Source organism: Leishmania donovani, chromosome 35 (genome assembly GCF_000227135.1).
Source record: "Leishmania donovani BPK282A1 complete genome, chromosome 35".
Classification (NCBI taxonomy): Eukaryota; Euglenozoa; class Kinetoplastea; order Trypanosomatida; family Trypanosomatidae; genus Leishmania; species Leishmania donovani.
The window spans coordinates 1,892,654-1,918,578 of record NC_018262.1 but is presented as its reverse complement, the minus strand read 5'-3'; the positions used below and the strand labels follow the sequence as shown (position 1 = coordinate 1,918,578).

The 25,925-nt window shown below is 58.0% G+C and overlaps 9 protein-coding genes across 9 annotated transcripts; all 9 read right to left on the bottom strand.

Moving 5' to 3' along the window:
• Positions 1-533: 533 nt before the first annotated feature.
• LDBPK_354970 (DNA replication factor, putative) lies at positions 534-3,260 on the bottom strand (the record flags this gene model as incomplete). Its single annotated transcript, XM_003865026.1, has 1 exon — positions 534-3,260. One exon carries the CDS (start codon positions 3,258-3,260, stop codon positions 534-536), a length of 2,727 nt encoding a protein of 908 aa, XP_003865074.1.
• Positions 3,261-4,364: 1,104 nt separating this feature from the next.
• Positions 4,365-4,826, bottom strand: LDBPK_354960 (hypothetical protein, conserved; the record flags this gene model as incomplete). The annotated part of the gene is made up of 1 exon (XM_003865025.1): positions 4,365-4,826. The coding sequence occupies one exon, from the start codon at positions 4,824-4,826 to the stop codon at positions 4,365-4,367; it is 462 nt and encodes a 153-aa protein (XP_003865073.1).
• Positions 4,827-5,835: 1,009 nt separating this feature from the next.
• LDBPK_354950 (RAD51/dmc1 protein) lies at positions 5,836-6,699 on the bottom strand (the record flags this gene model as incomplete). The annotated part of the gene is made up of 1 exon (XM_003865024.1): positions 5,836-6,699. One exon carries the CDS (start codon positions 6,697-6,699, stop codon positions 5,836-5,838), a length of 864 nt encoding a protein of 287 aa, XP_003865072.1.
• A 1,626-nt stretch (positions 6,700-8,325) lies between these two features.
• Positions 8,326-9,474, bottom strand: LDBPK_354940 (hypothetical protein, conserved; the record flags this gene model as incomplete). Its single annotated transcript, XM_003865023.1, has 1 exon — positions 8,326-9,474. The coding sequence occupies one exon, from the start codon at positions 9,472-9,474 to the stop codon at positions 8,326-8,328; it is 1,149 nt and encodes a 382-aa protein (XP_003865071.1).
• Positions 9,475-10,630: 1,156 nt separating this feature from the next.
• On the bottom strand, positions 10,631-13,633 carry LDBPK_354930 (hypothetical protein, conserved; the record flags this gene model as incomplete). The annotated part of the gene is made up of 1 exon (XM_003865022.1): positions 10,631-13,633. One exon carries the CDS (start codon positions 13,631-13,633, stop codon positions 10,631-10,633), a length of 3,003 nt encoding a protein of 1,000 aa, XP_003865070.1.
• A 1,416-nt stretch (positions 13,634-15,049) lies between these two features.
• Positions 15,050-16,099, bottom strand: LDBPK_354920 (hypothetical protein, conserved; the record flags this gene model as incomplete). The annotated part of the gene is made up of 1 exon (XM_003865021.1): positions 15,050-16,099. The coding sequence occupies one exon, from the start codon at positions 16,097-16,099 to the stop codon at positions 15,050-15,052; it is 1,050 nt and encodes a 349-aa protein (XP_003865069.1).
• A 1,622-nt stretch (positions 16,100-17,721) lies between these two features.
• LDBPK_354910 (proteasome alpha 1 subunit, putative) lies at positions 17,722-18,474 on the bottom strand (the record flags this gene model as incomplete). Its single annotated transcript, XM_003865020.1, has 1 exon — positions 17,722-18,474. One exon carries the CDS (start codon positions 18,472-18,474, stop codon positions 17,722-17,724), a length of 753 nt encoding a protein of 250 aa, XP_003865068.1.
• Positions 18,475-21,944: 3,470 nt separating this feature from the next.
• On the bottom strand, positions 21,945-22,715 carry LDBPK_354900 (hypothetical protein, conserved; the record flags this gene model as incomplete). The annotated part of the gene is made up of 1 exon (XM_003865019.1): positions 21,945-22,715. The coding sequence occupies one exon, from the start codon at positions 22,713-22,715 to the stop codon at positions 21,945-21,947; it is 771 nt and encodes a 256-aa protein (XP_003865067.1).
• Positions 22,716-23,574: 859 nt separating this feature from the next.
• Positions 23,575-24,744, bottom strand: LDBPK_354890 (hypothetical protein, conserved; the record flags this gene model as incomplete). The annotated part of the gene is made up of 1 exon (XM_003865018.1): positions 23,575-24,744. The coding sequence occupies one exon, from the start codon at positions 24,742-24,744 to the stop codon at positions 23,575-23,577; it is 1,170 nt and encodes a 389-aa protein (XP_003865066.1).
• Between the last annotated feature and the right edge of the window lie 1,181 nt (positions 24,745-25,925).

Sequence of the window (25,925 nt, the reverse complement as noted above, 5' to 3'; positions counted from 1 at the left end):
TTTCGGTTTTTGTGTGTCGCTGTGGCTGCCCACTCCTCCAGTCATGGGGAGGAGGGAGTGATGATGATTTGGCGTGTGCGCAGGCGTCTGTCGAGAAAGAGACGGCCACAGGACCGATGAGGCAAAAAATGGGGTCAGGCGAAAAAAGCGTTTTCAAAACAAAAGGCAGAAAATGCAGAGCACGTGAAGGGGGTACCCCGTGGAAGGCAACAACGGAGATGAGCAAGGGTTAGACGAAGCAGGTACGCATCGCCTCAGTCACCCTCAAGAGAGCAGACAGCATCGACGTCAGCGGCGCCTTCAAACCCCGGAGCTGGTTTCACGCGCCTCGTGCACGCTGCCGTTATCCTAGTCTCCTCCTCTTCACCTTGCTTGTCAACGAGACGGCTCAGACAGGTGCGCAGGACAGCGTTCGACCGGACTGCAACAAGGGCAGAAGCGGACGGGCTGAGAGCGAGAGAAGCATGAGGCGAGAAACGTTGGTACGCCAAAAAAAAAAATGGCACACACCCAAGCACCCCAAAGCCCCCTCTTCACGGGCGGAATCGAAGACTGCGCATGATGTCCTCGGCAGACCGTTTCCGCGTACCGTTTGGCAAGAGCGAGTACGGGAGTGAACCGGCTTCGGGTACGGACAATGATGGCGACGGAAGAGGACAGGCCAGCATTTGCTGCGAAGGCGGCGCGCTGGAGGCGGCGGAGTGGTGCTCGCTATCCGGTAGCAGCAACTCATCCTCGCCCGCCTCACTCGGCCTCTTTCCAGTCATCAGCTGTCTGTGCTCCTGTGCTCGCGCCTCTTCGACGAGAGCGGGTAGCGGGCTCCGCTGCGAGGCAGCGAATGCGGACGGTACCACAGACGTTGACCGACACACACGCTGAGACCGCAGCAGATCCGCCACGGCTCTGGGAGACGAGTCCGCGGCCCGCTCAATAGTGGATCCGGTATAGCGCGCGACGCTGTAGGCGGTGCCAGAGGTCCGGCCAACCTCCTCCGCCAGTCGCTCAGCGCTGGCGATGGCGACGAGGGTCTTGGCCTGCAGCAAGGCCGAGGGGGCTTTCCTCTGAGCCAGCAGCGTGCCGTCCGTCACATCATTCTCGCTTGTAGCGTCGCCGGTGGACGAAGAGGCGTTTGTATTCTGCGACGCGCCAGCGACGCGCATTGCCCGCATGAAGGGAAGATCTGCCAAGGCAATCTCCGCATCGCCTCTCGTTTCGGCCCCATCAAAGGGGTCCGCTGGCGGCAGCTGGTAGTGGAGCATGACATCGACGATGGCGGATAGCACCGCGTCCTGTTGAGCGAGCGCCGCAGGGTCATCGGAGAGGAACACCTCGTCCAGCTCCCGCGAACTGCTGTGCATTCCGGGCTCGACAGCGTCCAGCGGGCACTTGAGGCTGTACGCGGAGCGTTCCATGAGAAACACCGCCATTGCGGCGTCCTCGAGCGTGCACATCGTCTGTAGATGCAGCTTCGCGTGTGCCTGTGTGAGTCGCACGAGGGACTCGAGGAACCGCACGGTCACCGGCACCGCGTCATCCAGGGCCGGACTGGCGCCACGCTGCCGCTGGATCTCGTAGTAGCGGCCCAGTAAGTCAGCGGCCGGGTCGGAGAGAAAAGGGCCGTCTGCCGTGGCGTACTGGGTGCGCACCCACCAAAGGTACCGCGCCACCTCGTCCACCGTCAGCTCCTCCTCCTCCAGCACCGTCTGTGCTCCAGTATTGGCCCGCAGCATGTGCGACGAAATCCGCGCATCCAACTCTGGCTTCGGCGTGTCCCACAGAAGAAAGATGAAGTCAAAGCGACTCAGCAGCGGACCGCCAACGCCGATCTCTGTGCGACCACCGCGGCGGGCCGGTGGATTGCAGGCTGACAAGACCGCGCAGGCGGTGCGCAACTTCGTGACGAGGCCGCCCTTCGCCACGGAGATGGTCTGCTGCTCCATTGCCTCATGCAGCGAGGCACGATCCGCTGGAGAGACGGTGCGGAGCTCATCGATGATGCAGGAGCCGCCATCGCTCAGCACCAATGCACCAGGTTCAAGCACCCACTCGCCATGCTCCTTCGCGGCGGCCACTGTGAGACCGGCGGAGGTGCTGCCCATGCCGGTCGTCGAGGTGCTGCGCGGCGCGATGGCCGCCGCAAAGCGCAGCAGCTGCGTCTTGCCAGTTGAGGGGTCGCCAACGTAGAGGCAGTGAATTGTGTTGCGTACGTGCATGGACGTTTTCCCCGTCGTCGACGCACCGCCGAGGGCGGAGAGCAACACTGCGAAGCGGGGCGCGAAGAGACCGGAGAGGTGTGGGCACACGGACCGCGCCAGCGTCACGCCGCGTTTGCGCTTGTTCTTGCAGAAGGAGGTGAAGAAATGCTCTGGGTTGAACTTTGGCCGGTCCGTCTTGCCGGCGCGGCGACGCAGTCCAGGTGCACCGCTCGTCGACGTGGCCGCCCCGCGGTACGCCTCCATGGGGAGAACGTTGACCGCCCAGATGGCCGGTTCGATGCTCGGCCTGCTAGAGGGGAAAACATGCCGCCATTTTGGAAAGGCGATCCCCACCACCTCAACGAACTGGCCCACCGAACACTTCATGCTGAGCTCGTCATCCAGCGTGACTAAGACGCTGCGAGGCAGGTGGCCTGACTGGTTCGACCGCTGCTGCAGCCGGCACTCGGCGTAGTCCATCCAAACCTGGCCAATCACCTGCATCGGCTCATGCTTGCAGGCGGGCTGCGAGCAATGCGCCTTGGCTTCCGTCGCCCGGTCAAAAGGGTTTGTGAAGATCTCAGTGGTATCATGGCATCGCGGGCACATTAGCCGCGACGCATACGGCACCACGCGCTTGGTCGACATGCGAATGATCGACCCGCACAGCTGCACGAGTTGGCCACCAGCGGGTGGGACTGACGGCAGTCCTGTCATAGCCACTGGCACGTGCGTGAGGCGGATGGAGATGCTGCTGCTGAGAATGCCCGCCTGCCCAGCCTCTTCGCACAGTGCCGCGCACTCCACCCGCAGCACATCCATGACTGTTGTGGTCTGCGCCAGCAGCGCGCACCCGACCTCTGGGCAGACGTCGAGGAGCTTCATGCAGTCAACCTCTTGAATAAAAACACACCGGCCGCCAGCACCGGCTGCAGCGGCACCGCTGCTCGTCCAAGGCGAGGCGGATGCGCTGGTGCCATCGTGGGTCGACAAAGGACGAGGTGGCTCGCTGTGATGCACGAAAAAGTACCGAACGCGCTCCTTTACCGTGTCCGTGATCTCCATTGTCGCGCCCAAGGCGTGCGCAGTGTTGGCTCTACGTGTTCCTCGACTAAACCTAGCTGCGCTCTTCGCCTGCGTGTGAGGCAGAACTGACGGCAAAGAAGGGCGTGCGCCTCATCGAAGGCGGGCGCGACAAACGAAGAGACAGAGAAGGCAGGGAGAGGAGTTGAAGAATCCAGCGCGTGACAGTGATGCGAGAAGGGGAACACATCACCGACAGTGTGGAGTGATGACGAGAGGAGCACGGCAGCTTGAGAGTGGCAAACACGTGGGTGCTGCGGCATACGTGATGCCATGGTGCCCCCTTTCCGAAAATGTAGTGCTTTTCTGAGTTTTTCGTGTGTGGGTGGGAGGGGCGGAGGGTTGGAGCAGCGGCCGTACGCGCACCCCTCCGTCTACGGTGCTGTCTGTGAGTGCTGCACGCCAACAGAGACACACATGATGTGGAGGGCAGCTGGAAAGGGAAGCGCCGGAATGTCGAAAAAAGGAGGCGATAGAGCAGGTGCACAGATGGCCATAAACATCGAAGGAAGCGAGTGCAGCGGACGCAGCATAATCCCCCTGTGCGCAAGAATGACCGCCGAGCAGTTCTAAAGAAGGGCAGAGATAGAAAAACCCATGCCCATACACGCATAAACCGTGTCACGCACAAAGGTGCCACGGCGCGGCTGGTTGGCGACAGGGAGGCCCAGACCGAAGGTCGTGAAGCCAGAGCAAACACAAACCGCAAAAGAGAGGAGAAAAAAAAAGAAAAAACTCAAGCTGACTTTTTGCAGCATCATGATCCAACTCGTGTTTGTCGTCTTCATGGAGACGCGGACACACGCACGCGCGCACACACACACACAAAGAACGTAAAAGAAAGGAGTATAAGGAGAAGGGCAACTCAGGTACGCCAGACTGTAAAGAGCAGGGAAGACAAGCGAATCGACGAAGAAGGCGGCGGCAGACAACGAAGACGGGGAGTGTGGAGGCGGCCTGCGTGCCAGCAGTACACCAACACGCGGACTTCACACGCACACACGCACTGCACGAGCGTCGTGGCAGGTGCGCCCCTCAAGCGCAGAGAGAGAGGGTGATCTTCACAGAAGCAGGTTCAGCCTCCTGTCAGCATGTGAGAGAGCGGAAGTAGTCCTCCCATTCGTTGCCGTTTGTTTGATCGTAGAACTGAAAGAACTGCTCTTGTCGAATCTCCTCCTCGAGTGTTAATAAATACTCCATCACGTCAACGTCGTGGATGTTGACGCCGAACTCGTGGCCAATGTCAGACCAGTCCTCCACCGCTGGCATCGTCACAGTCCCGCCAGGGTTGCAGCACAGCGCGGTGTCAGGCGCGTATGCGGAACTTGAGCCGACCTCTTCATGACCCTTCACAGGTGCCCAAAGAATGCCTGCACCCGTGGCGTCGCCAGACGTCTCTCCGTCCTCCGCCTTGCGCAGTCCGCTGAGTCGACGATCCCGCACCCGCTGCCGCTGCAGTTGGTGCTTTTCCTGAATTCTCTCCTTGATCCGATCACGGTTCAGCTGCATGGCTTTGACGCTCTGATGCTTCTCCGACGAGCGCATCATGGCGGCGGGCCCTATCGGCTGCCGCCGCAAGCGATACAAAAAAAAATGCCTTAAAACCTTTTTCTATGGGCCAAGCGAGAGAGAGAGATCCTGCTACGACAGCCCAAAAAAGAAGATTCCAGCGGCAAAAAAAAAGCGCGAAACGAAGACCACCGATGACGAATGCACCCGCGAGTTCGACTTCTGCGTGGTAAGAAACGATGCCGATCTGAGGTGTGCCGACGCGCCGATGCATTCTTCCCGTATGCAGCCAGTTTCCACCAACTGCACCATGCGAGGTGAGATCCGTAGCGTTGTGAGAACGCAAGACAACACGATTTCGCACAGGGGAAAAAAAAAGGGGGCGGGTAAGGTGGAGAGAGGCAGTGGGCTGATAGACGACTTGAATGGCTGTGTCGGCGAGTGCCGAGCTCTCGCGCTCGGCCGTCAGCTATGGCGTCAGTGTGCTTCGTAACCAGCACGAGCGCCGGTACACTCTCTGCAGGGAAAGAAAAAGCAAGTGAGAGCTAGGTCAAGGCGACATGTGGAAAGGAACGTTGTGCGGCAGCCGCACCTCACTTGAAATGATCACTTTCAAACGCTATCCTCTGCCCGTTGTTGTGCCCGCCGGAGTACTACATCAAACGCCTGAGTAAGATATACGAGCACACGGACACGAAAAAAAAGGGCCGATCCGCCTGGAGAAAAATAAAAGGAAAGCGTAGAGTGCTCACGTGCCGTTGTGTGGTTGTTTAGAATTTTCGCACGCCGTGGTGCCACTCACAAGAGCGCAGCAGAAGGAAGCAGTGGAACATAATAGCCCAGTAGAAAGGGGAGCAGGACTTGAAATTTATCGGTGTGCCTGTGCGCAAGGCTCCAGTGCGGTGTGCTCGCACACTCATCAGCGCCGCACTGCTGGCACGCACATGCGCTCTGCGTAAATCGAAGAGCCGCCCACTGTGCTCAAACACACAACAAGAGAAAACCAAGAAGGGTTCTCAGGTTTCTGCCACGTAGCCGTTTGTGGCCCTCATTCAACCGCGTCGATGATCCCCTGCTCAGAGATGCTGTACACGCATTCGAGCTCCGGCAACGATGGGCTATCAAATATTTTGCACACGCGCTGATCGCCGCGGCCCTTGCGCAGAGACAGGCGCGTCGTCGACGCATGGGCGAGGATGTGGCCGCCCACGGGCTTCTTTGGGTCCGCCACAAACATGGAGGCGCCACCGGGGTCGGAGACTACCTGATTGGTGATGTACACGGCAATGTTAAACTCCTCCGCGATTTTCATCAGTTGGCTCAGCATCTTTGCCAGCTTCTGCTGCCGCTCTGCGAGCTCGCCGCGGCCGGAGAAGTCAACGCGGAAGAGAGCCGTGATGCTATCCACGACGAGCAGGCTAAACTGATCCTCCGCCATCTTGGCCGCCACCATCGATAGCAGGTGGGCTTGATGCTCGTGCGTGTAGGCGCGGGCGACAAGGATGTTGTCCAGCACGGAGTTTGAGTCCATCCCGAAGCGCTCTGCAATGGGCCGAATCCGCTCCGGGCGAAACGTGCCCTCGGTGTCCACGTACACCGCCTTTCCGTTGCCGCCGCCCATCTCCAGCGGCAGCTGACAGGTCACGCACAAGGTGTGCCCGATCTGCGTCTTGCCGGTGCGGAACTCCCCAAACGCCTCTGTGATGGAGCGGCTCTCGATTCCGCCGCCACCGAGCAGCTGATCGAGCGCCACACTACCGGTGGAGATGCGTAGAATAGTGCTGCGCTGCTGCAGGCAGCTCGAACCGGTGATAAAGCCCACCTCGCTCACGCGCCGTGCAGCCTCGATGATCTTGTCGACCTTCGCCTCGGAGAGGCCCTTTATCTGAATGAGGTCTTTCCTACACTGCATCTGCACACCAGGAACCGTGAAGATTCCCGCCTGCTTCAGCTTAGTAATGTCTGCGGCTCCGATGCCGTGCTCCGCAAGACGCTCCACCTCCAGCAGAGGTTGTCCCGCCGCTTCCCCGGTGACCGAGTTGTGGAGTGGCTGAGGTTCTGCGAAGGCGGCGCCGCAGTCACCGACGCGCTCCTCGGCGAAGTGCGAACTGTGCTGCCGCTGCTGCTGCTGATGCATGTTAGCGACGGGAGTCTGCAGGGCGGAGAAGAAGCAAGCAGACAAAGAACTCTCGAAGGACGACAGACGTGTCTGTGTCACCCTCGCGCACACCAAAAGAAAACTGCAAAGGCACTCAGTGGAACTGCTGAATCGGAGCGATTCTGAAAAGACGAAATTGGTAGACCAAAAGTCGGTGCCAACCCTGAGGGGGTGTCAAAGAGTGGTGGGGAAGGAGGAAGTAGGGCGGCGGCGGCTCCAGGAAGATGCGCCAGCGAGTCTCTGGTGTACTCATGCAAGGCCGGGAGAAGCGGGCGAGAGTGAAGCAGGAAAGATGCAGCACGTGTCCCCTATCGGAAGCGGTCCACCACCTCCGCTGCACGCAGTCGAGTGGGAAAAGGGTACGGGGTGTAACCGGCCCACACAGGAAAAAGAAAAGAATGAAGAGGCGCACAGAAGCTCATTCGCATGGACACGAGAAAACGTCACGGCACTTCTGCGCCGCCTTTTGCCTTGGTGTTTTCGGTTTCTCGTTTGCTTGCGCCTTGGTGCTTCACGATCACTAATGATACGCTTACTGTCGAAGACGACCGCAAAATGAGGGGAAAAACGGGAGGCGAAGACCAGCTCAACAGAGTACACACAAATCAGCAATGTACGAAGAGTGAAGCGGGTCAGAATGACGGCGGATGGGGCAGACTTCCCGAGCAAAAATGGGGTGGGGAGTGGGATACAGAGACGGAGGAAAAAAAAGGGAACCAAAGTGCAGGAAACCTAGACCAATAATCATGTCTTTCTTTTTAATTAGAGCGATGCGGCCGCACATGCGCATGAACACACACAAACACAAACATGCAACGCCGTCGATGAACCATTTAGTCGTAGTCCCGTTCTGGGACCTTGATGCGTTGCTTTTTTGTTCTCATTATTATATTTCCGCTGCGTTCCTTTTACAGCGAGTTCGCTCCGCGATCCCCCTTCGTTGCTTGTGATCACCCGGAGAGCCGACAATACGCTGGCCCTTGCCGGCGAAACTAAGATCACACGAGGAGTCCATCAGCGCCTCGGCCTCCGGTCAAGGTTGCCTGCTCAACAGCAACAGAGAGGGGGGGGGACAAAAACACCGAAATGACAACAGAAAGCACAGGCACCCCACCTGGCAAGGGAGAAGGGAGAAGCGACGCACAACGCTGAGCAGGCGAGTCCACTGGACGATAAAGACACCACACACGCACGCGCACAGACGTCCGCTCTGTTATGCAGAACGCCAACCGCGCATTGACAACGGCAAAGAGGCCGAGCAACCGCACCGAGCATTCACTTCTCCCTCATCGGCCACCAAAATGGGTGCGTGGGAGTGGGCGCCCACTCCCACGCACCCACAAATGCGCACAGAAGCGCATATGCCCTCGACAGGAGTGCTTAAATTGGCTGGCTGGCGACTTTATCGAGGAGATCAAAGAACTTCTGGGCATACCGGTCGACTGCCTGCGGCATAAATGACTTAGTGGTCATGCGGGTGATGGTCATCCGCAAGCCCTTGAAGGCGAGCTTCACGTAGCCGTCGTGGTTGTAGCGGTACTTTGCGTACTGAATGTACACCAGCGTGAAGAAGGTGCCGCCGGTGAACATGACAGTGAACAGTAGTAGCGCCTCGACAGTAGCGGTGAAGATGCGAATCGCGTCCTTCGCCAAATCGGCCTGCTGCATGTATGGCGCAATAAGCCGGTACATGGGGCCCATCAGGGTGGCGACCTGTTGGCGCTTCTGCACCAGGTCGAGCACGCTGTAGGCGGCGATGAAGACTACCATGAACATGATCGGCCGAACGCTGGTGAGCTGGGCGAAGAAGCATAGAGTAAACAGCAGAGAGGAGAAGTGCGACATCCACGAGCTCAGGATGTCCATCTTGAACTGCAGGAGGTTGCGCATGCGCATCACCACGGCCTGCTGGCCCATTGTGATGAGCAGAACGTACGTCCAGAGGGTGCTCGCCATGGGCGGCGCCAGCATCGACGACACCAGCTGCAGTGCTGCCAAGACGGCGACGGCGACGTCAAGCACGAGGCCGATGGTGCCTGTTTCCACAGACACAAACTCGCCGCCCCACAGCTGAACTGCCGCATTGGCCGCTGCCGCGGCGCGGGCGTACTCGTACGGGTGCGGCACGCCGCGGCGGTTCGCGTAGGCGGAGGTGGAGGCCATTGGGTTGATGAGCTGTTCCAAGGCTTGAATGCTGTCCTTGATGGACGTTTTCGAGGGATCCATTGTCGCCGCCACTTCGAACTCGCTTTTCGCCTCGCGGTACTTCATCTGTGCCCACAGTGCGGCTCCGAGACGGGCGTGCGCCTTCGCGTTGTTCTCGATCGCGATGGACCTCTTGGCATCCTCGATCGCCTTGGCGTAGTTTTTGAGCTCGTGGTAAGCCGCGGCGCGGTTGTTGTAATAGATGAAGTTTGTTGAGTCCACCTCGATGGCCTTGTCGTAAAGCGCGATGGCCTCCTCAAAGTTCTTCGCCGCAAAGGCCTCGTTACCACGAGCCTTCAGCTCCTCGGCGACTGCGTTGACCATTATTTTCTTTCGCGCAGTTTGTGACAAGAACGACGCCGCTGAGGGGTTGACGAGGGAGTTGGTGTGTGAGAGGGGAAGAGCGGCGAGCAGGAAAAAAAAGAACAAAAAGAGGGCGATACCGATAAGAGGATGCCGATGGGGGTGGGGGACGACACCAAAGGCCAGGCGAGCTGGAAACTGCGTGCGAACGAACGATCGCCAGACAGCAAAACAGATAAAGGGAGAGAGGCGGCGAAACGAACGCGAGCATCGCAATGTGCGTGTGTGTGCGTAAAGGAAGAGGAGAGAAGGACACGAGAGAAGACGAAAGTCGAAGCAGGCACGTGGGCGACGCTCAGTAAGCGGTACGGCGCGGGCGAGACGGTAGGAAGGGGCCGTTCGTGTCCAAAAAAAAAAACTAAAGAAACCAAAGCAGCGATCAAGGCAACGCGGTCTGCCAAGTGCGCCCCACATGGCCTCTGTCCCGGTGCATCTGTGGGTTGGATATCCCATCCTGGAAAAAATTGAAAGCAGCAGTGCCCGGTCAAAAAGGGAAACGATCAGCACTGTCAAACTAGCGGCATTCGCTTCATAGGCGTTCTTTGTTTCTTGCTGCAATGTGAGTCTGTCAGTCTGTTGCTGCTCTCGGCGGGCACCTGCCCTCGCTTCCTCAAGCCGCTGTGTCCGCAGGCGCAGTTACTCGGAGAAAAGATGAAGTGACGAGAGAGAACAGCTACAGGTGAAGAAGACGGTTCGAAGCACGCGAAGAGAAGCACAGAAAATAAGCGTATAAAGTACTTCTATTGGTATATTGTATACATGGGCACCCGCACCCTGCCGCGACAGCATCCCCGCCCCCCCCCCTCCTCTGCGAACGTGAGCCAACGAGCACGGCAGCACACCGAACAGCAGGCACACGCATGAACTCCGCGAATCGGCAGATCCCAGCGGGACCGTGTGGGGTGCCATGAGGGGAGAGGCGGGGTGAGCGAGGCGAGCAGATGCCGTGAGAGGTTACGGAACGCACGCGCCAGACGCGTCGAGCCAAATCGGTAAACAAAGACGGAGCAAGCGCTGCGCATATGAACGGCACAGACAACTCCACAAAACAATCAAGAAATGCCGGCACAGATACAGGTACACACGCAGCTGCGTATGTGCAGACATGCCCATGCGGCTACCGTGTCGAGTGCTGGCGTGTAGCGCCGATACGGGGAAGCGAGGACGGACGCTTTCCGGCCGCCTGTGCGACGGCAGAGTAGTCCGCCACGTTGGGGTGTCGACCAAAGACTTTGTTGTAGTTCTCCTCTCTGTTGATGAGCTCCAGCTTGTACAGCCGCATGTCCTCGTAGGCCTTGCTCAAAGCCAATTCCTTTTCCTTGCTGTCCTGAAGAAGCTTATTAATGAGCTCGACGTCCTCTGGACGAGATTCGCGGTAGTGGTACTTGTACTGCAGTTCCTCTACCGTGCTACGCAGCTCGTCTACAAGACCCTGGTGCGCACGCCGCTCCTCGGCCTGCTGCCGCACAAAATCGTCCACGATCTCCTTGTGCGCGTCGCCGAGAGCTTTCAGTTCCCTTTCATGTTCCACACGAAGCTGCTCCAGGTCCGCCGCACGACGATTCTGCTCGGTCACTACAGCGGCCGCACCGTTGCGCTTCGCCGTGGTGACCTCCTCTAGCAATTGGTCACGCTGGGCGAGGAGTCTGTCTAAATTCTCCTCCTTGCTGGCCATCGAGGAAATCAGCTCCTTGAGCTTGGCGTCCATTGTACCAATCGTGTCTTGGAGTTGGCCGCGCTCAGCGTCGTGCGTTGCGGTGAGCTCACGCACCCGCAGCTGATGCGCCGTGTTGAGTTGCTCCTCCAGCTCCTGCATGCCCTTTATCCGCGCCGCTTTCAGCGCCGCTACAGTCTCTTGTAGGTGTGCCTCCGCGGCTTCGATGCGCTCGTCGAAGCGCGCCTCCATTCTCGCCATCTGCTCCTTGCCAGCTGCCACGGCGGCCTCATAGCGCTGCCGCTCCGCAGCAACCTGCCGCTGACGCACCACCTCCAGTGCGTGAACTTCGTCGCGTCGCTGCGCGTCAGCATCGCTGCGCGTACGATCGAGCACGGCAGCTGCCTCCGTTTGAGCCTTCTCCATGGCGGCCTTCAGCAGCGCGATCTCCGCCTGCCGCTGCTCACGCATGTCAATGTTGGACGTTTGAAGAGCCGCCGTCTCGCTAAGAGCCTGACGCAGCTGCGCCTGCAGCTCCGAGATGAGTGTGTGAAGCTTTCCCTCAGTCGCCGCCGCGGCCGTACGCACCGCAGCGAGCCTTTCGTCATAGTCGCGCCGCAGAGCAGCAAGCTGGGTCTCGACGTTGCGGCTTATGGAGGCAGCCTGCGCCGCCGCGTCTTCCTTCGCTCGCTCCATGGCAGCCGAGTGTTGTTTCTGCATGGCCTTCACCAACGCGGCGTTGCTTCGGGAAGCGCTTTCGAGCTGTGCAGCACTCTTCTCTTCTGCCTCACGAAGCGCCTTGGCGTGTGCGGCTTCCGCGGCAGCGCAGAGCGCGGCGTGCTCCGCCTGCGCGCGCTCTAGCGCGGCCACCTGAGCGGCTGCCCCCTCTGCTCCGTCGTTTCTGGCGGCTTCCACCTCGCGCTGCAGCTGCAGCAGCTGCTGCTCCAGCTGGAGGCGCTCTGCTGCGCTCTCCTCAGCTCGACTTTGGAGCAGCGCATCATGCTCCTCGCACTGAGCCGTCAGGGCGGCAATCTTTGCAGCGGCGACTTCCGCATCCTTCGCAGTCCTTTGAAATAACTCTTGCGTGGCAGCGTTCTCTGTTTGCAGTCGCTGCATCTCTGTCTGTAGTCGAAGCATCTCTGCCTCATGCGTCCGCTTAAGCGCATCACTTTCCTTCTTGTGCGCCTCTATCAATCTCTGCTGCTCAGAGGACGAGTTCGACTTCAGCGATGCACGCGCGTTGCGTAGCTCCTCCTCGTGCTTCGTCTGGGAAATGCGCGCCGCCTCGGCCGCCTGATTTAGCGCCGTCGCCAAGCGCTGCTTCGCCTCATCTAGCTGCGATCTGGTGTCACTCAACAAGGAGGCATGGGTAGCAGAGGAGGCGTGCAGGTCGCGGAGTTGTGCCTCCGCGGCGTCGCGTTGTGCCTTACTGGCGGTGAGGGCAGCCTTGCAGCCCTCCAGCTCCTGAGCCAGCGCCTCCTTCGACGTCGACAGGGACGCTTTCTCGTTCTCCAGCGCCTGCACCGCGGCCGCTCGGCGTGCGTTGAGCGCCTTCTCAGCCGCCAGGGACTGCTGTGCCTCCGCGCATTCTTTCTGAAGGGCATTTCGCTTGGTATCCAAGGATGCCAGTCTCGCCTCCAGCTCCGTTTTGAGTTCGTCGGAAGCCGCACGCTGGCGCCGCTCGTCCGCTAACTCCCCCTCGATGCGCCCCAGCTGCCCTTGCAGCGTCTGTAACTGTGTATGCGCCTCATCACGCGAAGCCGCTGATAGGTCCCTCTCGTTGGCCAGCGTCGCGCATCGCTGCAGAGCCTCCTGCAGCAGCCTGGACTTCGATTGCAGCTGCGCGCTCGCGCTGCCCTGCGCCGCTGCCAGCTCTGTCTGAAGTGCATCGACTTTACTCCCCCACTCCCTCTTGAGTGTTTCCTCCAGAGCATCTCTCGAGTCCAGCTGCTCGGCAAGCATGGCCTTGTACTTGTCGTTGTACTCGCGTACGAGGTTTGCCAGTTCCAAGTCCTTGCTCTCTCGCACGCGCTTCGTCTCGGCAGCCAGTTCGGCGGCCATTCGCTGCTTCTCCTCCAGCAATGCGCTGTCATATCTCGACTCCTGCTCACTGACCTGTTCTGAGAGAGCGGCAAGTCGTGTCTTGAACTCCTCCTGCGCTGCTTGGAGCTGCTCTTTCTGAGACCGCTCTAGGGACGCTGCAATGTTGATCTTGTCTGCCTGCAAGCCGCGAATCTGCTGCTGAAGCTTCTCTAGCAGCGACTCGTACTCCTGGCAGAGCTGCGCTCTTTCCTGCATGTGCGCCTGGTGCAGCCACTCGGTGCGCTGCTCGTTGTCCTCGCATCGGTTGTTCAAGGTGTAAATCACCTTGGTGAGTTGCGCAATCTTCTTGCACATCTTGTAGTGTTTGTCATCGTCCTTCGCGGCGAACGACGCCGGCATGCTACGCGACATCGCCGCCGACATCGGCGTGTGGATGTGCTCGGCTAATGGGTCTTTTTTACTTTTGTTTGTTTTAAAGATCCCGGGCGTTGAGAAACAAAAGTGAGCACATGAGCCAAGCGGTCGCAACGGAAACGTGTGCAGCGCGTGACTGTCACTCTCTTTATCGGGTGCAAGGATGTCCCCGTTGGGTGAGGAGGGGCACAGAGAGGCGCATGTGCAAGCTGAGGAGCGCCGGAAGACGAGAAAGAGTAGGCGAGGTAGGTTTCAGGGGGGGGGGCATGGGGTTTGACTCACGACGGGTGGTGACGGAAGCGCCACAGCTATGAGCAACATTGAACAGCAGTCTTTTGAAGCGGTGGCTAGCGCCGATGCGTGGGCAGCCGTTTCCGCCAGCACCGCAATGCTCTCTGCTGCCACAGTGGGCGCGCCATCGCATGCCGGAGACGAACGCTCGCACGAAGACAGAGACAGGCGCCCTTTAGGCCAGCAGGGCGTCTTCTTGAGCGTGTTGTGAAAGGAAGCAGTGCATTACATAGCAGTGCCACTCATTCTCCACCGTGTGCGTTTTTTCTTGTACGGCTTTGGTGCTGTGAGGGGTGGCAAAACGGGCTCTGATGCGTTCCCTTGCTTAGTGACTGGGGGAGTTTATATAGAAAATAAAAAGGCGAGGAGAAGAGGCATGAAGAGGTGCGACCTCAGCGGCGCGTTGACTGCCACCTCTTCCGCCCTGCCAGTGTCCTTTTCAATGTAGGTTTTTTTTTCCTTTTCGCAGTTATTTAGTCTCAGACGACAACGCCAACGGAAAAGTGGCAGTGACGTAAGGGGAAACACAGAGAGCAAGGGCAGGGTAGAGGCCGGCGTGACATCCAGACGGGTCGCGAAAAGGATGACAAGACCAACCGACAGAGAGAAAGCGAGAAAGCTCCCACCGTGCCAGTCCTCATGCTCGCACATGCCACTTCGACCACCACCATCCCTGTCGCCGTGCCCGCTCAAGCCTGTCCATTCTTCAGCGCACTCACCCATTGAAACACGGCCCCAGAGCAACCAACAGGAGGCAGCGCCGGTCGTGCAAAGAGCACGAACAACCCAGAGAGAAGGTGGAGAGAAGACGGAAAGAGAAGGGGGCAGAGTTGCTGGAAGAGGGGACGGCGGGGGGAAAGGTGCTGCCAGGCTCGCACCGCTGTGACCGGAAAACGAGGCCCACGCCCCTCCCTTCCAACAGTTGACCCCCCGTCCTTCTCAGCTCCCGTGTACCCTACTTCAGCACGGCCCCTTGCATTAGTCTCACATGCCCGCCGCCTCGGAGCTTCTCGCCAGAGGCCGCCAAGTCACGGCCACAACGCATATGACGGCCGACAGGAGGGAAGAAAAATAAGAAAACGACGCAGAAGAGCGAAACCAACGGACTACACCGAAGCGTGAGCATCGTATGGGTTAAGCTGTGAAGATGAGACCCTGCTTCAGCGCACCGGCGTGAATGTCGTACTGGCAGTTGAAGGTGAGACGGAGCTGATTGGCGCCGGGTACCTCGCCTCCAAAAGGCAGATCCAGATTCACCTTGGCCATACTGAAGCCTAACAGCGAGGTCGTCAGCTGCGCCCCGCCGACAAAGCTCTTCCGGCAGCCTACGTTGAGGGCACTCTTCATGCCGTCGCGGCCCTCCATGTACTCCAGTTCAATAGCGGCATCCATGTTCATTGCCCAGTCGAAGGCGGTCGCCGCAAGCTTCCAGGTCCCTTTGCTGGGGGTCATCTCCGCCATGAACCCGGCGTCCCTCTTCGCGGTCGTGAGGGAGATGGCGTGCGACAGGTAGGAATTGTGCGTCGCAGGCTCGACAGTGAGATTCGTGCCGACGTGGACGCCGCGAATGAGTCGTTGCACGTGGCTCAGGCCCAGCGACTGGTCCTTTACATACTGCACCTGGGTGCAGCCTCCAAAGCGCCACGGGTACTGCATCATGGCAAACACAGTACCCTGCGACATGCCGCCCTGCTTCTGCGCCATAAACTGAGTCACGAGCATCGCGCCAGTGCTGGAGACGCGCTGGTACATGAGCTGGTAGCGATTCAACGTGTTCCACGAGGCTGCCACAATATCACTGAAGCCGTTCATCTGCAAGTTCACCTCCCAGTGGGACATCTGCGGGTTCACGAGCGTCCACTTCGTCGAGATCATCGCGTTCTGCGCGTTGCGAGCGATGTTGAGCGTGATGCCCTCCTGGATCTCGTTGTTGTTACCCTCCAACAGCACGCCTTGAGCCTTGCGGAAAATGCCATCGTAGGTGATCATCTTGCTTGGATGCGGCGGCCCCTCCTTTGCAGACTCCGCGAGCTTCTTCTCATACGCCTCGCGGCGCTTGCTCGCGGCGCTCTCGCGCGTCTCCAGCGGCTTCTCCGCATCCACTACCATTCGAGATACAGGCTTCTTCTCCTCGGCAGGCTTCTCCGCCTCGTTCGAGGACCCGCGCAGCCATTCCTTTAGCATTGTCTGAGGTGTCACTAAAGATAAGGGCGGGCTAGGATATCGAGGGCTAATCGCTGAAGGGTTCACAATGAAGACGACAGCCGTGGAGTGCAGACACCAGAGAAGGCGAAGGTTCCCTGGTAGAAACGAAAAGAGATCGCGGAGTCCGATAAAAAGGGAGAACCTGCTCCTCTTTTCGCTTTACACGGTCTCACGCGCAGCGTTGACTGAGGAGTAGGCGGAGCTTGACAGCAACAACGAAAAAATCCCACAACCAAGAAAATCCCTCCAAGACGGCCACGCGCGAGTCGAATGAACGAAAGAAGAGGGGATGGCCGTGAAGGCGAAGAGAGGCAAAGCGAGAAGAAAAGGGTCGAGTTCTTGTTTTTTTTTTTTGCGTGTGCGTGTTCGATCGGTGCTGAGCAATCATATCCAAGGGCGCTGACGATCTGCGGCACCCCTGTAACGATTCAGGGCGAAGGAACGGTGCGAAAAGCCTGGCACGCAAAGCAGGGATAGCGTGTAGGCCATCCGAGCTTGCACCCCATCTCGTGCAGCATCCCAAACAGCCTGGCACGGTGGCACACGTCTTCTGGTATGGGTGGTGGCTGTGGGGTACTCCAGGGAGCTCTTGCCGTCGCGGTAGCTTCACATGAGAAAATGTTTCTTCTTCAACATGTGCATTCATAGAATAGTAGTCCAACCAACCGTAGAACGAACAATTAAGAAGTGCGAACGAAGGGGTGCTGCCAAAGTGCGAGAGGGAGGGAGGGAGGGGGGCGACGGTGCAGCTGGCAGGCGTGTGGGCGCCACATGTGCTTGGCACAGCAGTGCCGCCGTGCTTCTTGGTATCGACCTCTTCGTCTCCACCGCCCTCCTCTCGCTCGTACCGCGATCCGGTTAACAGGCAACGGAAAAGCAGCGTCTCTTGCCTGTACCCATCCCTCGCCTCCAGCTCCTTTTCATTGCACCCGCCTCCTCGCCGGCAGTGCCTTCTAGCTCTCCCTTTGTTGCACCCACGCAGCGGGGCCGACACTCGAGGCCCCCGCAGACAGCGATCCATGAGGATGCGCGGTCGTCACTTTTCCACGTCTCGTGTGGGCTCGCCACGGCCTTCACACGTAAAACCGTGCGCGCCTGTCAGCGCGCTCTCAGCAACCACAACCGCACACATGAAGAAGATAGACAAAGACCAGGACGAACCCCAAAGAAAAAAGAAGGTGGAAGGAGAATAAACATAAGACGGAGACACAGCTCAGGCAAATCGTACGTCAGCCACCCCTCCGCTTCTTTCAAGGAAGGTGCTAGGGTGCGTGTCCGCATGCGTGGAACACCTCCTCTGAGCACTTCACATGAACAGGAAAACAGAGCAGCCATGGTGTGCCTTCCTTCCTGTCTTTGCTACGGACATGCAGTATAAGAGCGCCAGCCGCGTGAACCAGCGTGGGACCTGCACACGTCCCCTTGCGCCGTGGGCCGCCCACGGCGCTGAGCAGCCTCCAGTGCGAATAGAGAGAAAGCGGATGCGATTGCACGCGCCGCGGTAGATCAGGTGAGGAGGGGAAGGGCAAGGAGAGGAAAAGCGCCAAAGGAACAGAAATCGGTGCGGTGCTCGAAGTTCTAAGTTGTCGCCCGCGCACCGCTTAATCCGCCTCGGCCACGGCGGTCAGCCACTCCTCAACCTCGCTATTCGGCACACGCTGAAAGGCCGGGTTGGCGGCTGTGCAGCGGCCCACCTCCACCTCTTTCGCTTTGACAGCCGTGCCGATCGCGCTCTGCAGCGCCGCCAGCGCGATCATCGCGGCCTCCTTCTGCGTCAGCTCGTCAAACTTGGTGCTCTTCTGGCGCTTCTCCAAGAATGCCATCGCCTCCACCTGCTTCTTGCCAACAGCGCATGCAATGTGCCCACCGGTCCAGCCGGCCGGGTCGACGGTGTAAATCTGCGGCTTCAGCGAGCCATCCTGGTCACTCTGATCCATGCCGATGAAGGTGCTCACCACACCCATCGGCCGCAGGCCGGCCTGTTGCGTGCGCACCTGGGCCTTGTCGCCCATGCGCTTCGCCAACACAGCGATTGGAATCTGCACACCGTAGCGGTAGTGGTAATCCGACGCTTCCTCTCGCGCGCGCTGCACTAGCGCGCGCCCGTCGGGGGCGCGACCGGTCATGCAGCAGCCGATGCTCGGAGTGACCTCGTAGAGCGCCGTCACCGAGTCAGGGCGCATGAGGCGGTCGGGAATCACGTGCTGCGTCGCGACCAGAACGGCATCCTTGCAGCGAATGGCAATGGTGAGCAAGCCAGGGTAGGTGACGGCTTTGAATGCGTACTCCACCTGGTACAACGAGCCCTCAGGGCTGAAGACGGTAATGTACTTGTCGAAGCCTGCGCGGTTCATGGTGCTGTCTAGAAGAAAAAGGATAAGAACGGAAAGAGAATCAGAAAGTCGATGAGAGTCGCACTTTGTTGCGCGTGTGTGGAGAGGGAGAGGGAGAGGGGAATGCGCAGTGGTAAGGTGCTTCAACACGACGCGAACAGTGGAGGCTGATGATGATACGAGCAACAAGGGGAGAAAAAGACCCAGGACTGATTGGAATGAAAGCGCAGACAGAGGAAACGGGCAAAGAAGATAGAGGCGCGAGTATTTATCGGCACAATGTAGCGCATAAGTAATTGGGGCATGCGGTGTGGAGGTCTGGCGAGTGGTGCGACTGGGACAGATCAGTCGCGGCGACAACAACCCCGGGAAAAACGTACAAAGAAAACGCGCGCATAACCCACTGTCGGCCCTGACAGGAAGCGCGGCACCTATGCCTCCAGAAAACAGCGAATCATTGGGAAGCGTTCCAGTGCGTGCAAAAGTAGAGGGTGATGATCCCATGTCAGACGCGCGTCAAAGCAGCGATGCTCGAAAAAAACGTGTCGGCTCTTTTCTCTGCTAATGTTCGCAGAAACGTTTTTCCTCTGCTTTTTTTTTTGCATTTTCGTGTGCAGAGCACATTTCGCTTAGCGATGATGATGATGATAATGGCGATGGAGATGACGATTGGGAAACGCGAAAGAGGAATGACGATAAAGAAAAAAAAAAAGATAAACGCCCAAGGCTACACACGCGGAAAGCAATTGAAAAAAAAACGCGCACGTATACGGTATGCTCCATCATGGGCACTTCTGTGTTGCAACGATTCGCACAGGGGCGCCGCGGACTGGAAAGAGAGGAGATAAAACATGCAGGCGCACGAACAAAGAGATTGTATCGGCTCTCCCGTCATCGGATTGCACATGGATAGTGAAAACTCGTTCGTTGCATCATTTTCCTGTGTGTTCTGCGCTGCCTTATACAGCATGCTTGAGCAGCCCCTGCTGCTTCAGTTGAGGGGTGAGACGAGTCGCAAGCACGCTGAAAAAAACAAATGGAAAGATGAGCAATGAGCACGGAAACACCGGATGATGCAGAAGTGGAGAACATAGCGAAAGCACTCCCCAGGTGACACAACGGTAGAGAGCAGTCACCATTCCGTCTGTTGGTTGTTTGGTTGGGGGGGCGATTAGAATGTCAACAGAGACCCATCACATGTCGCTGCAGAGCAGCGTGAAAAAAAAAAGGAGAGCGGCTCGTGGAGGTGGTACGATCCGAACGGGAAGGGAAGGGAAGGGAAGGGGGGAGGGGCGGGTGGAGAGGAGAAAGCAGCAGCGAGCGACGCACGTGTGCTATAAGCTGGCGAGCAAAGTGGCGAAAGCGAATCGGTAAAGAAAAAGAAAGAAGCAGAAAATCAACGCGAATCAACGTGGAAGCGCACGCACAGAGACCGAGAGAGACACACGCAGGCACAAACACACAGACACAGGCAGGGAGATCAGCGAAGGGAACGAAAAGCAAAACGAAACATGCAAGGTTAAGTAACGATCAGCGCTACACACCTACACACGAAGAGTCACATAGCCCTGCGTGCGCGTCAGGCCCAAAAGAAAAAGGCGACAGCACGACACACACGTCGCTCGCATGGTGTAGTGAAACACACGTAGACAACGAAAGCGGCAGAGAGAAAAATGGAAAGGGCAAACCGCCACGCTGAAGTAGCTGAGGAGGCGCATCGCAAGACCGACAACTGGCCGACACAGAGCAGTCATAAAACGGATTCATTTAGCCGTCCGCTGCGCCGTGAGGAAAGAGAGAAACGACTCGAAGGCAGTCTAGGCTACAACAAATGCATGCGAGCCCGAAAACACACGAAGAGAGAGAGCACACGCGCCTTAAGATTCTGCTTCTCATAATTCCCGGAAGATGTCGCCCCCCCCCACCTCCTCCGAGGCCCGGCAAGCTCACGAAAAGGAAGGAGAGGCGCTTGAATTCAGAGTGAGAGCACAGCTCACTCAGAAGGAGGAAAACGCAGTGGGAAGACGTTCTAAGTGAGAATGTGGCAACAAAAGAAGAGATGTCGAGGGCAAGAGGACAAAAAGGGGGATCTCCGGCTGTTATCGCTGCTGCATAGTCAACACGCCACCCACTCGTAGATCAACAACAAAAAAGAAGGAAAAGGCGAGCAGAATGTGAACGCAAAGTGAAAATAGAAGAACAGAAAACGAAACGAAGAAAGGGTGTTGTACATGAATATTCGCAAGTTCGTGTTGTTTGTCGCCGTACCTTGATCACCGCCGCTGTCCTCCTCGTGTGACGCTTCTCCCCCCTTTTCTTCCCTCTCAGCCTCTCCCGTATCGCTTCCCTCTCAGGCGTGTCGCGCGTCTGCAGAAATGTCGGAAAGAACGAAGAGAGACGAAGACGGAAACGGAGACATGCGGGGTGCACACGGCGACATGTAATAACGGCGGACTAAAAGAGATGGAGGAAGGGAGCAGAGAGGGGAGCAGTCAACGCGAAACTCGCTGAATAAAATCAAGACAAGAAAGGAGGCATGAAAGCAAACAAAAAAAAAACGGAGTCTGGGTGTTCATACACAAGCAGAACAGACACAAATACGCGCACACCGCAGGACACACGCACACTCACAGACACATATGTGCACGTACGCATACACATGAGCTCCACGACGCATCGCGGTAGAAGCTCATCGCTTACCTTCATGCTTTTCCGCGGTCTGACTGCCTTGCGCGTGGCATCGTCCACTTCTGAGCCAGAAACGGGATGTATGCCTCTCGGCCACTATGCTCCTTGACTTCCACCGGTCGCGAACGGTGAGCTGGTGAATCGGCGCACGAGGGGCAGGCCATGGAAACGGGAGAGGAGGACACACCCAACTAGAACGACGGCACAGAGCGCTGTAATGGTGTACGCAGAAAGAGGAAGAGAAAAGCAGCACAGATAAGAAGTATGCAGGTGCGGGTTTCGCGTCTGTTTTTGTTTCTGCTTTCCGTGTAGTAGTAGTAGTAGTATGTGTGTGTGTGTGTGTTGCTGTTGTTTTTAGCATCTCTCTTTTTCTCCCCGTGTTCTTACCACGGGTAGATTTGCGTACGCGCAGCATGAGTCGGGCTACGCGCTTGGCGTTGGAATAGTAGATCACATCTACAGCTAAGGTGCCCAAACGGCGGGCACCGGTGTGTGGGAATAGGAAGGGGTACGTGTTGGAATCAGCAACAATACACGGCGATCTAAGAAAAAAAAGTCGCTGAGAAAGCGTGCACAGGCGCGGCTTTCATGCGGAACATTTTCGGAAACAACCCACATGTGTTGTGTACGGTTAGAGCATTGCAAAACAGAGGAGGTGCCCAGACAGTGCTGACGAAAGGGGATAATTTCTCAGCGACGCTTCTCCATCCTACAGCTCGGCAACAGCAAGCAGGAAAGGAGGGCACACACAAAAGAGTTCAACAAGCACCACTGGCTAACGCGGCCTACGTTCACTGCAGCTCTCACTTGCGCGTCATCTCTTGAACGGTGTTTCTATCGGCGAAGGAAGGCGAGGTGAGATGGTTCGTGATGACTTCCTTTGGCCACGAGAAGGGATTCTGTGGATTGAAGAAGACGTCGTTATTGAGGTTCAGGCGGTCTTCCAGGGCTTGGTCGCTCCATTTGCAGAGTTTATCCGCCTTGTTCTTCGAAACGTGATTTGTCGTGGAGATTTCAAAGCCGCGGTAGTCCTCATACGTGGTGACCGCTCCTTTCTGCGGGTAGTCGGTCGTGTAACCGGCCACAAGCTGTGCAACGTAGTCCACCTCTGCCTCGTTGGGCTTTTTTTCCGCGGCGGTCTGCACGGATTCCTCTCTCGAGAGCTTGCCGCTCTTCTTGCTGTTGGCCATCCCATCATGGGCCGCGCGGGCCGTGACGCACCCCATTGCGTGTGTGTATGTGCAGGCAGCAAAGCCGAGAAACAACAACAAAAAAACAACGAAATGAAATACAGGCGACAGCGGCCTGATGGGCAGCAAAAGATGGCGAAGAAACGCCACAAAGAGAAACAACGTCTCCCAGAGGCAATGCCTGCAAACAACTGTCAAGGCCAACGCCTGCAATTGGAAGAAGTACAGCAGGAGATGCGGCAAAATGGGGTGAGAGAGAAGCTCTTCCTCACAGCCCGGAGCAACCGAGGCAGACAAAACTGAAAGAACTTGCGAAAGGAGACCGAAAACGCACGACGGCTCGCGGAGGTGAGGTGGGGTGGGCGGGGCGGGCGATGCGTACATACACCTTTACATTCGTTGGGCAAACACAATACGCTTGAGTTTTCGTATATCTTTTAAGTGAGCGGCTGCTTGCGATTTACCCCTCTCATCTACTCTTTTGCGCGCTTATCTGTTCTTTTCTGCGTGATTTCTCGGGTGGAGAACGCTCGAAGGAAAAACGAGGGTGCAATGTCAAGTACAAGTGCATGCGTGCACACGCTGAAAGAGGTCACTGCGCAGATACCGAAGCGAAGCGGAAAAAAAAAAGACCTACCCACACAAGTGAAGCAAAGGCAGCACTGGAGATGAAGACCCAGAAAAAAAAAGAGGGGCAGCAAAGAGAATTAGAGTCCGATTGATAGTGGGAAGCTGCAGAACGTTAGATGGCAATAGAAGACGAGAAGGGATGAGACGGCAGAGTGAAACGTGGCCTATGCTGACACCCTTACCAAGGTGAAATCGGTGAAAGAGAGGCGCACTATCCCAGTGGCTGCCCGTCTTTGCCGCCACCGAAGCCTGCAAGTCTGGTGTGAAACACGATGAGACTTAGCTGTGGTGGTATTCGCCATGATTTGCTGAGGCAGCGGCATCCTGCGTATGCAGCATTTTTTGGCTTCGGCACGGCTTGTGGCCTGCCCTATGTACCTTGTTGTCTTGTTTCGTTTTGTGGCCAAGCCCCCCCCCTGCATTGCCAAAGGTGGAGGGTAGCGAACTCGTTCAAGCACGCGCGCACAATCACACGCAGCTCCAGCCGCCATGTGTGCCTCGTTACCGTTGATGGCAACGTTGCAGTGCTTGATGAGCAGAGAGGTAAAAGGCAAGAAAGCGGTGATAAAGATAGGGCACAAGCGAAAGCAAAACACCCCAGCGGCGGCGTCCGTCAGTGAATGTTGTTTCGATAAAAGCGGCTGAAGACGCGGTCCCCGTGCGCTTGCATCGACTGTGCAAGCGTCCGTCGCAGTGGACCGGTGCGGGTCTCCATTGCTGTTCGAATGGACGCAGGGTCGTTTGTGTGGTTGTGCATAGCGCCCCCCGGCACGTTCGACCCGCCCCCGCCGGCAGCCACGGTCTGCAGCTGGGCGTTGTCGCTTGTCAGCCACTTCCCCGGTGCGGTGAAGTCCTCGTAGTGCTTTTCGTACTTGTGCTGCGCAATCTTCAGCTTCTCCATTTCGACGATGTTGCGGTAGTGGGGAAGCGCATACTGTGGTGCGAACAGAAACGCATAGCGCATCTCAAACGTCGACGCACTCGGCTGCAGCAGCGACTCCTTGAAGCGGATGAACTCCTCCACGCTATATTCTGGTCGGAACCAGTACGGCTGGCGTAGCAGGTGAACACCCTGGTTGTAGTGCAGCATTTCCTGCACCACGTGCTCGCTGACGGAGTCGGCGATGCGCTCAACATGGAACCGGAATCGATTGTGAATGCCAGTGCGCAAGTCCATGCAGCACGCCGCAGCCGCCACGCCTATGTTCGGCGTCTCCTTCTTTACTGGCAGTAGCACGTGAAAGCCCTGAACGCCGTAGTCGCCGAACGGCAACAGCAGGATGTTCTGTACCGTGATGTTGTACGATCGAAGCATATCCGCGCATGGAACGTCGTCTTCTGTCGTCCAGTGGTTGATAAACTTGTCCACAAGCCTGTCGCGCGGGGTGTCGAGCGGGAGCTCTGCCGCCGACAGCGTCAGCTCATGAATCGCATCCAGCACCTCATCGGCTTGCGTGGAGGCAAACGTGGGCAGGTTGTACGATACCAAGCAGAACGTCTCCGGCGCGTACGACTCCAAGCAGACGAGACCGTAGCTGCCAAAGCCTACCTCGATGTCCAGTCGCTGCTCAAGCAGCTCGGTGGCAAGGTTGACGTCGCCGCTCGCGTCACGCAGCGCCGCGACCACGTCGTCGACAGGGACTCCATAGCGGCTACACATACGGCGCACCGTGTCCGGGTTGAAGCACAGGAGTGGGTGGGTCCCCAGCGGCATCAGCTCCCCAATTCGGCCCGACAATGGTTGTCGTTGCAGGGGCTTGTAGAACACGACTCGGTTATGCATGATGCCGAAGGAGTCGCCGGGGACCTTTATCTTGTCCTCGTCCCCCTCGCCAGGGGCAGTGTCGGTAGTGCGCATCTCTCTCAGCAGTTCCCGAGGCGGCAGCTCCTGGTTGAGGTGGCGCCGTTCCGCTTCCGTGACGTCCTCTCGCACACTCACAAAGGTGCGTCGCGCGGCGGTGAGGGGCGCGCCGAAGCAGCAGCACCATGCACGCGCACTGCTTCGATACATTTTTCTTCTGAACGGCGGGGAGTAAGAACGAAATGGTGACAAAGGCAAGGACGCCGCATGTGCGCAGAAGGCACATCGTCGTCCATACGAAGAAAAGAAGATCAAACGCGCATGAGGAATGGTGGGAAAGTTGAAAGATGAGGAGAGATGAGGCGACTGGCGTACAAGGGAGAAGACACGAGACTCCGTCATGGTAAAGTCCACTGAGGGGAGTAGAGCCTGGGTCGGCGAAAAAGGGAGCAGAGGCACCCGAGCCGCATCCAAACCCCTCCCAACACCGACCTCTCCCGAGTTGCACAAAGTGGTGAGAGCCCATCAGCGCAGGGCCGTGTAGCACATCCTCATCTTTTGTTTGCTTCCTCGATGACGTGCGCGCGCAGCGAGGCTTTCTTGGACACCGCAGGATCGCATCTCGTCCACACGTGCGCCACCCACTCCCCTTCCGCTCGTGGCAACTGAAACGTGAGCACGCACTCATCCTTCCACTCACCTAGCTGCACTGTCACGTGTGCAAGCCTGTCCCTCAAAGGGAGTGTACATCAAACCGAGCATGGAGGCGAGAGCTGCGTAGTCGCAGAGGTGGCCAACACGCCTAGCTAGGATGGGCCTTGCTAATTCAGGATACTCGCTTCCGTTTTCCGAAGCGCCACCAACCACTTCGGTACATGGCCCTTCGACGAAAGAGATCGCGTTCGTTCTTTCAACGTGCCCATTCTCTGCCATACACGAGCCAAACTCCACTCCGCGTCACCGCCGGCCGGCCACAGGCCTCACCGAGTCCTGCGACGCAGCGCGGCACACACGCTTTGCGGCAACGCGCCGACTCAGCCATCCGAGAGCACGGCCCCCCTGCCTCAAGCACCACCGACCTCCTCCCGCCCCCCCGCTGCCTCGCAGGCCGCCTCACAGCCGCTCCCATCATGCCGGCCGCCACCTGCGGCATCCCTCCTCGG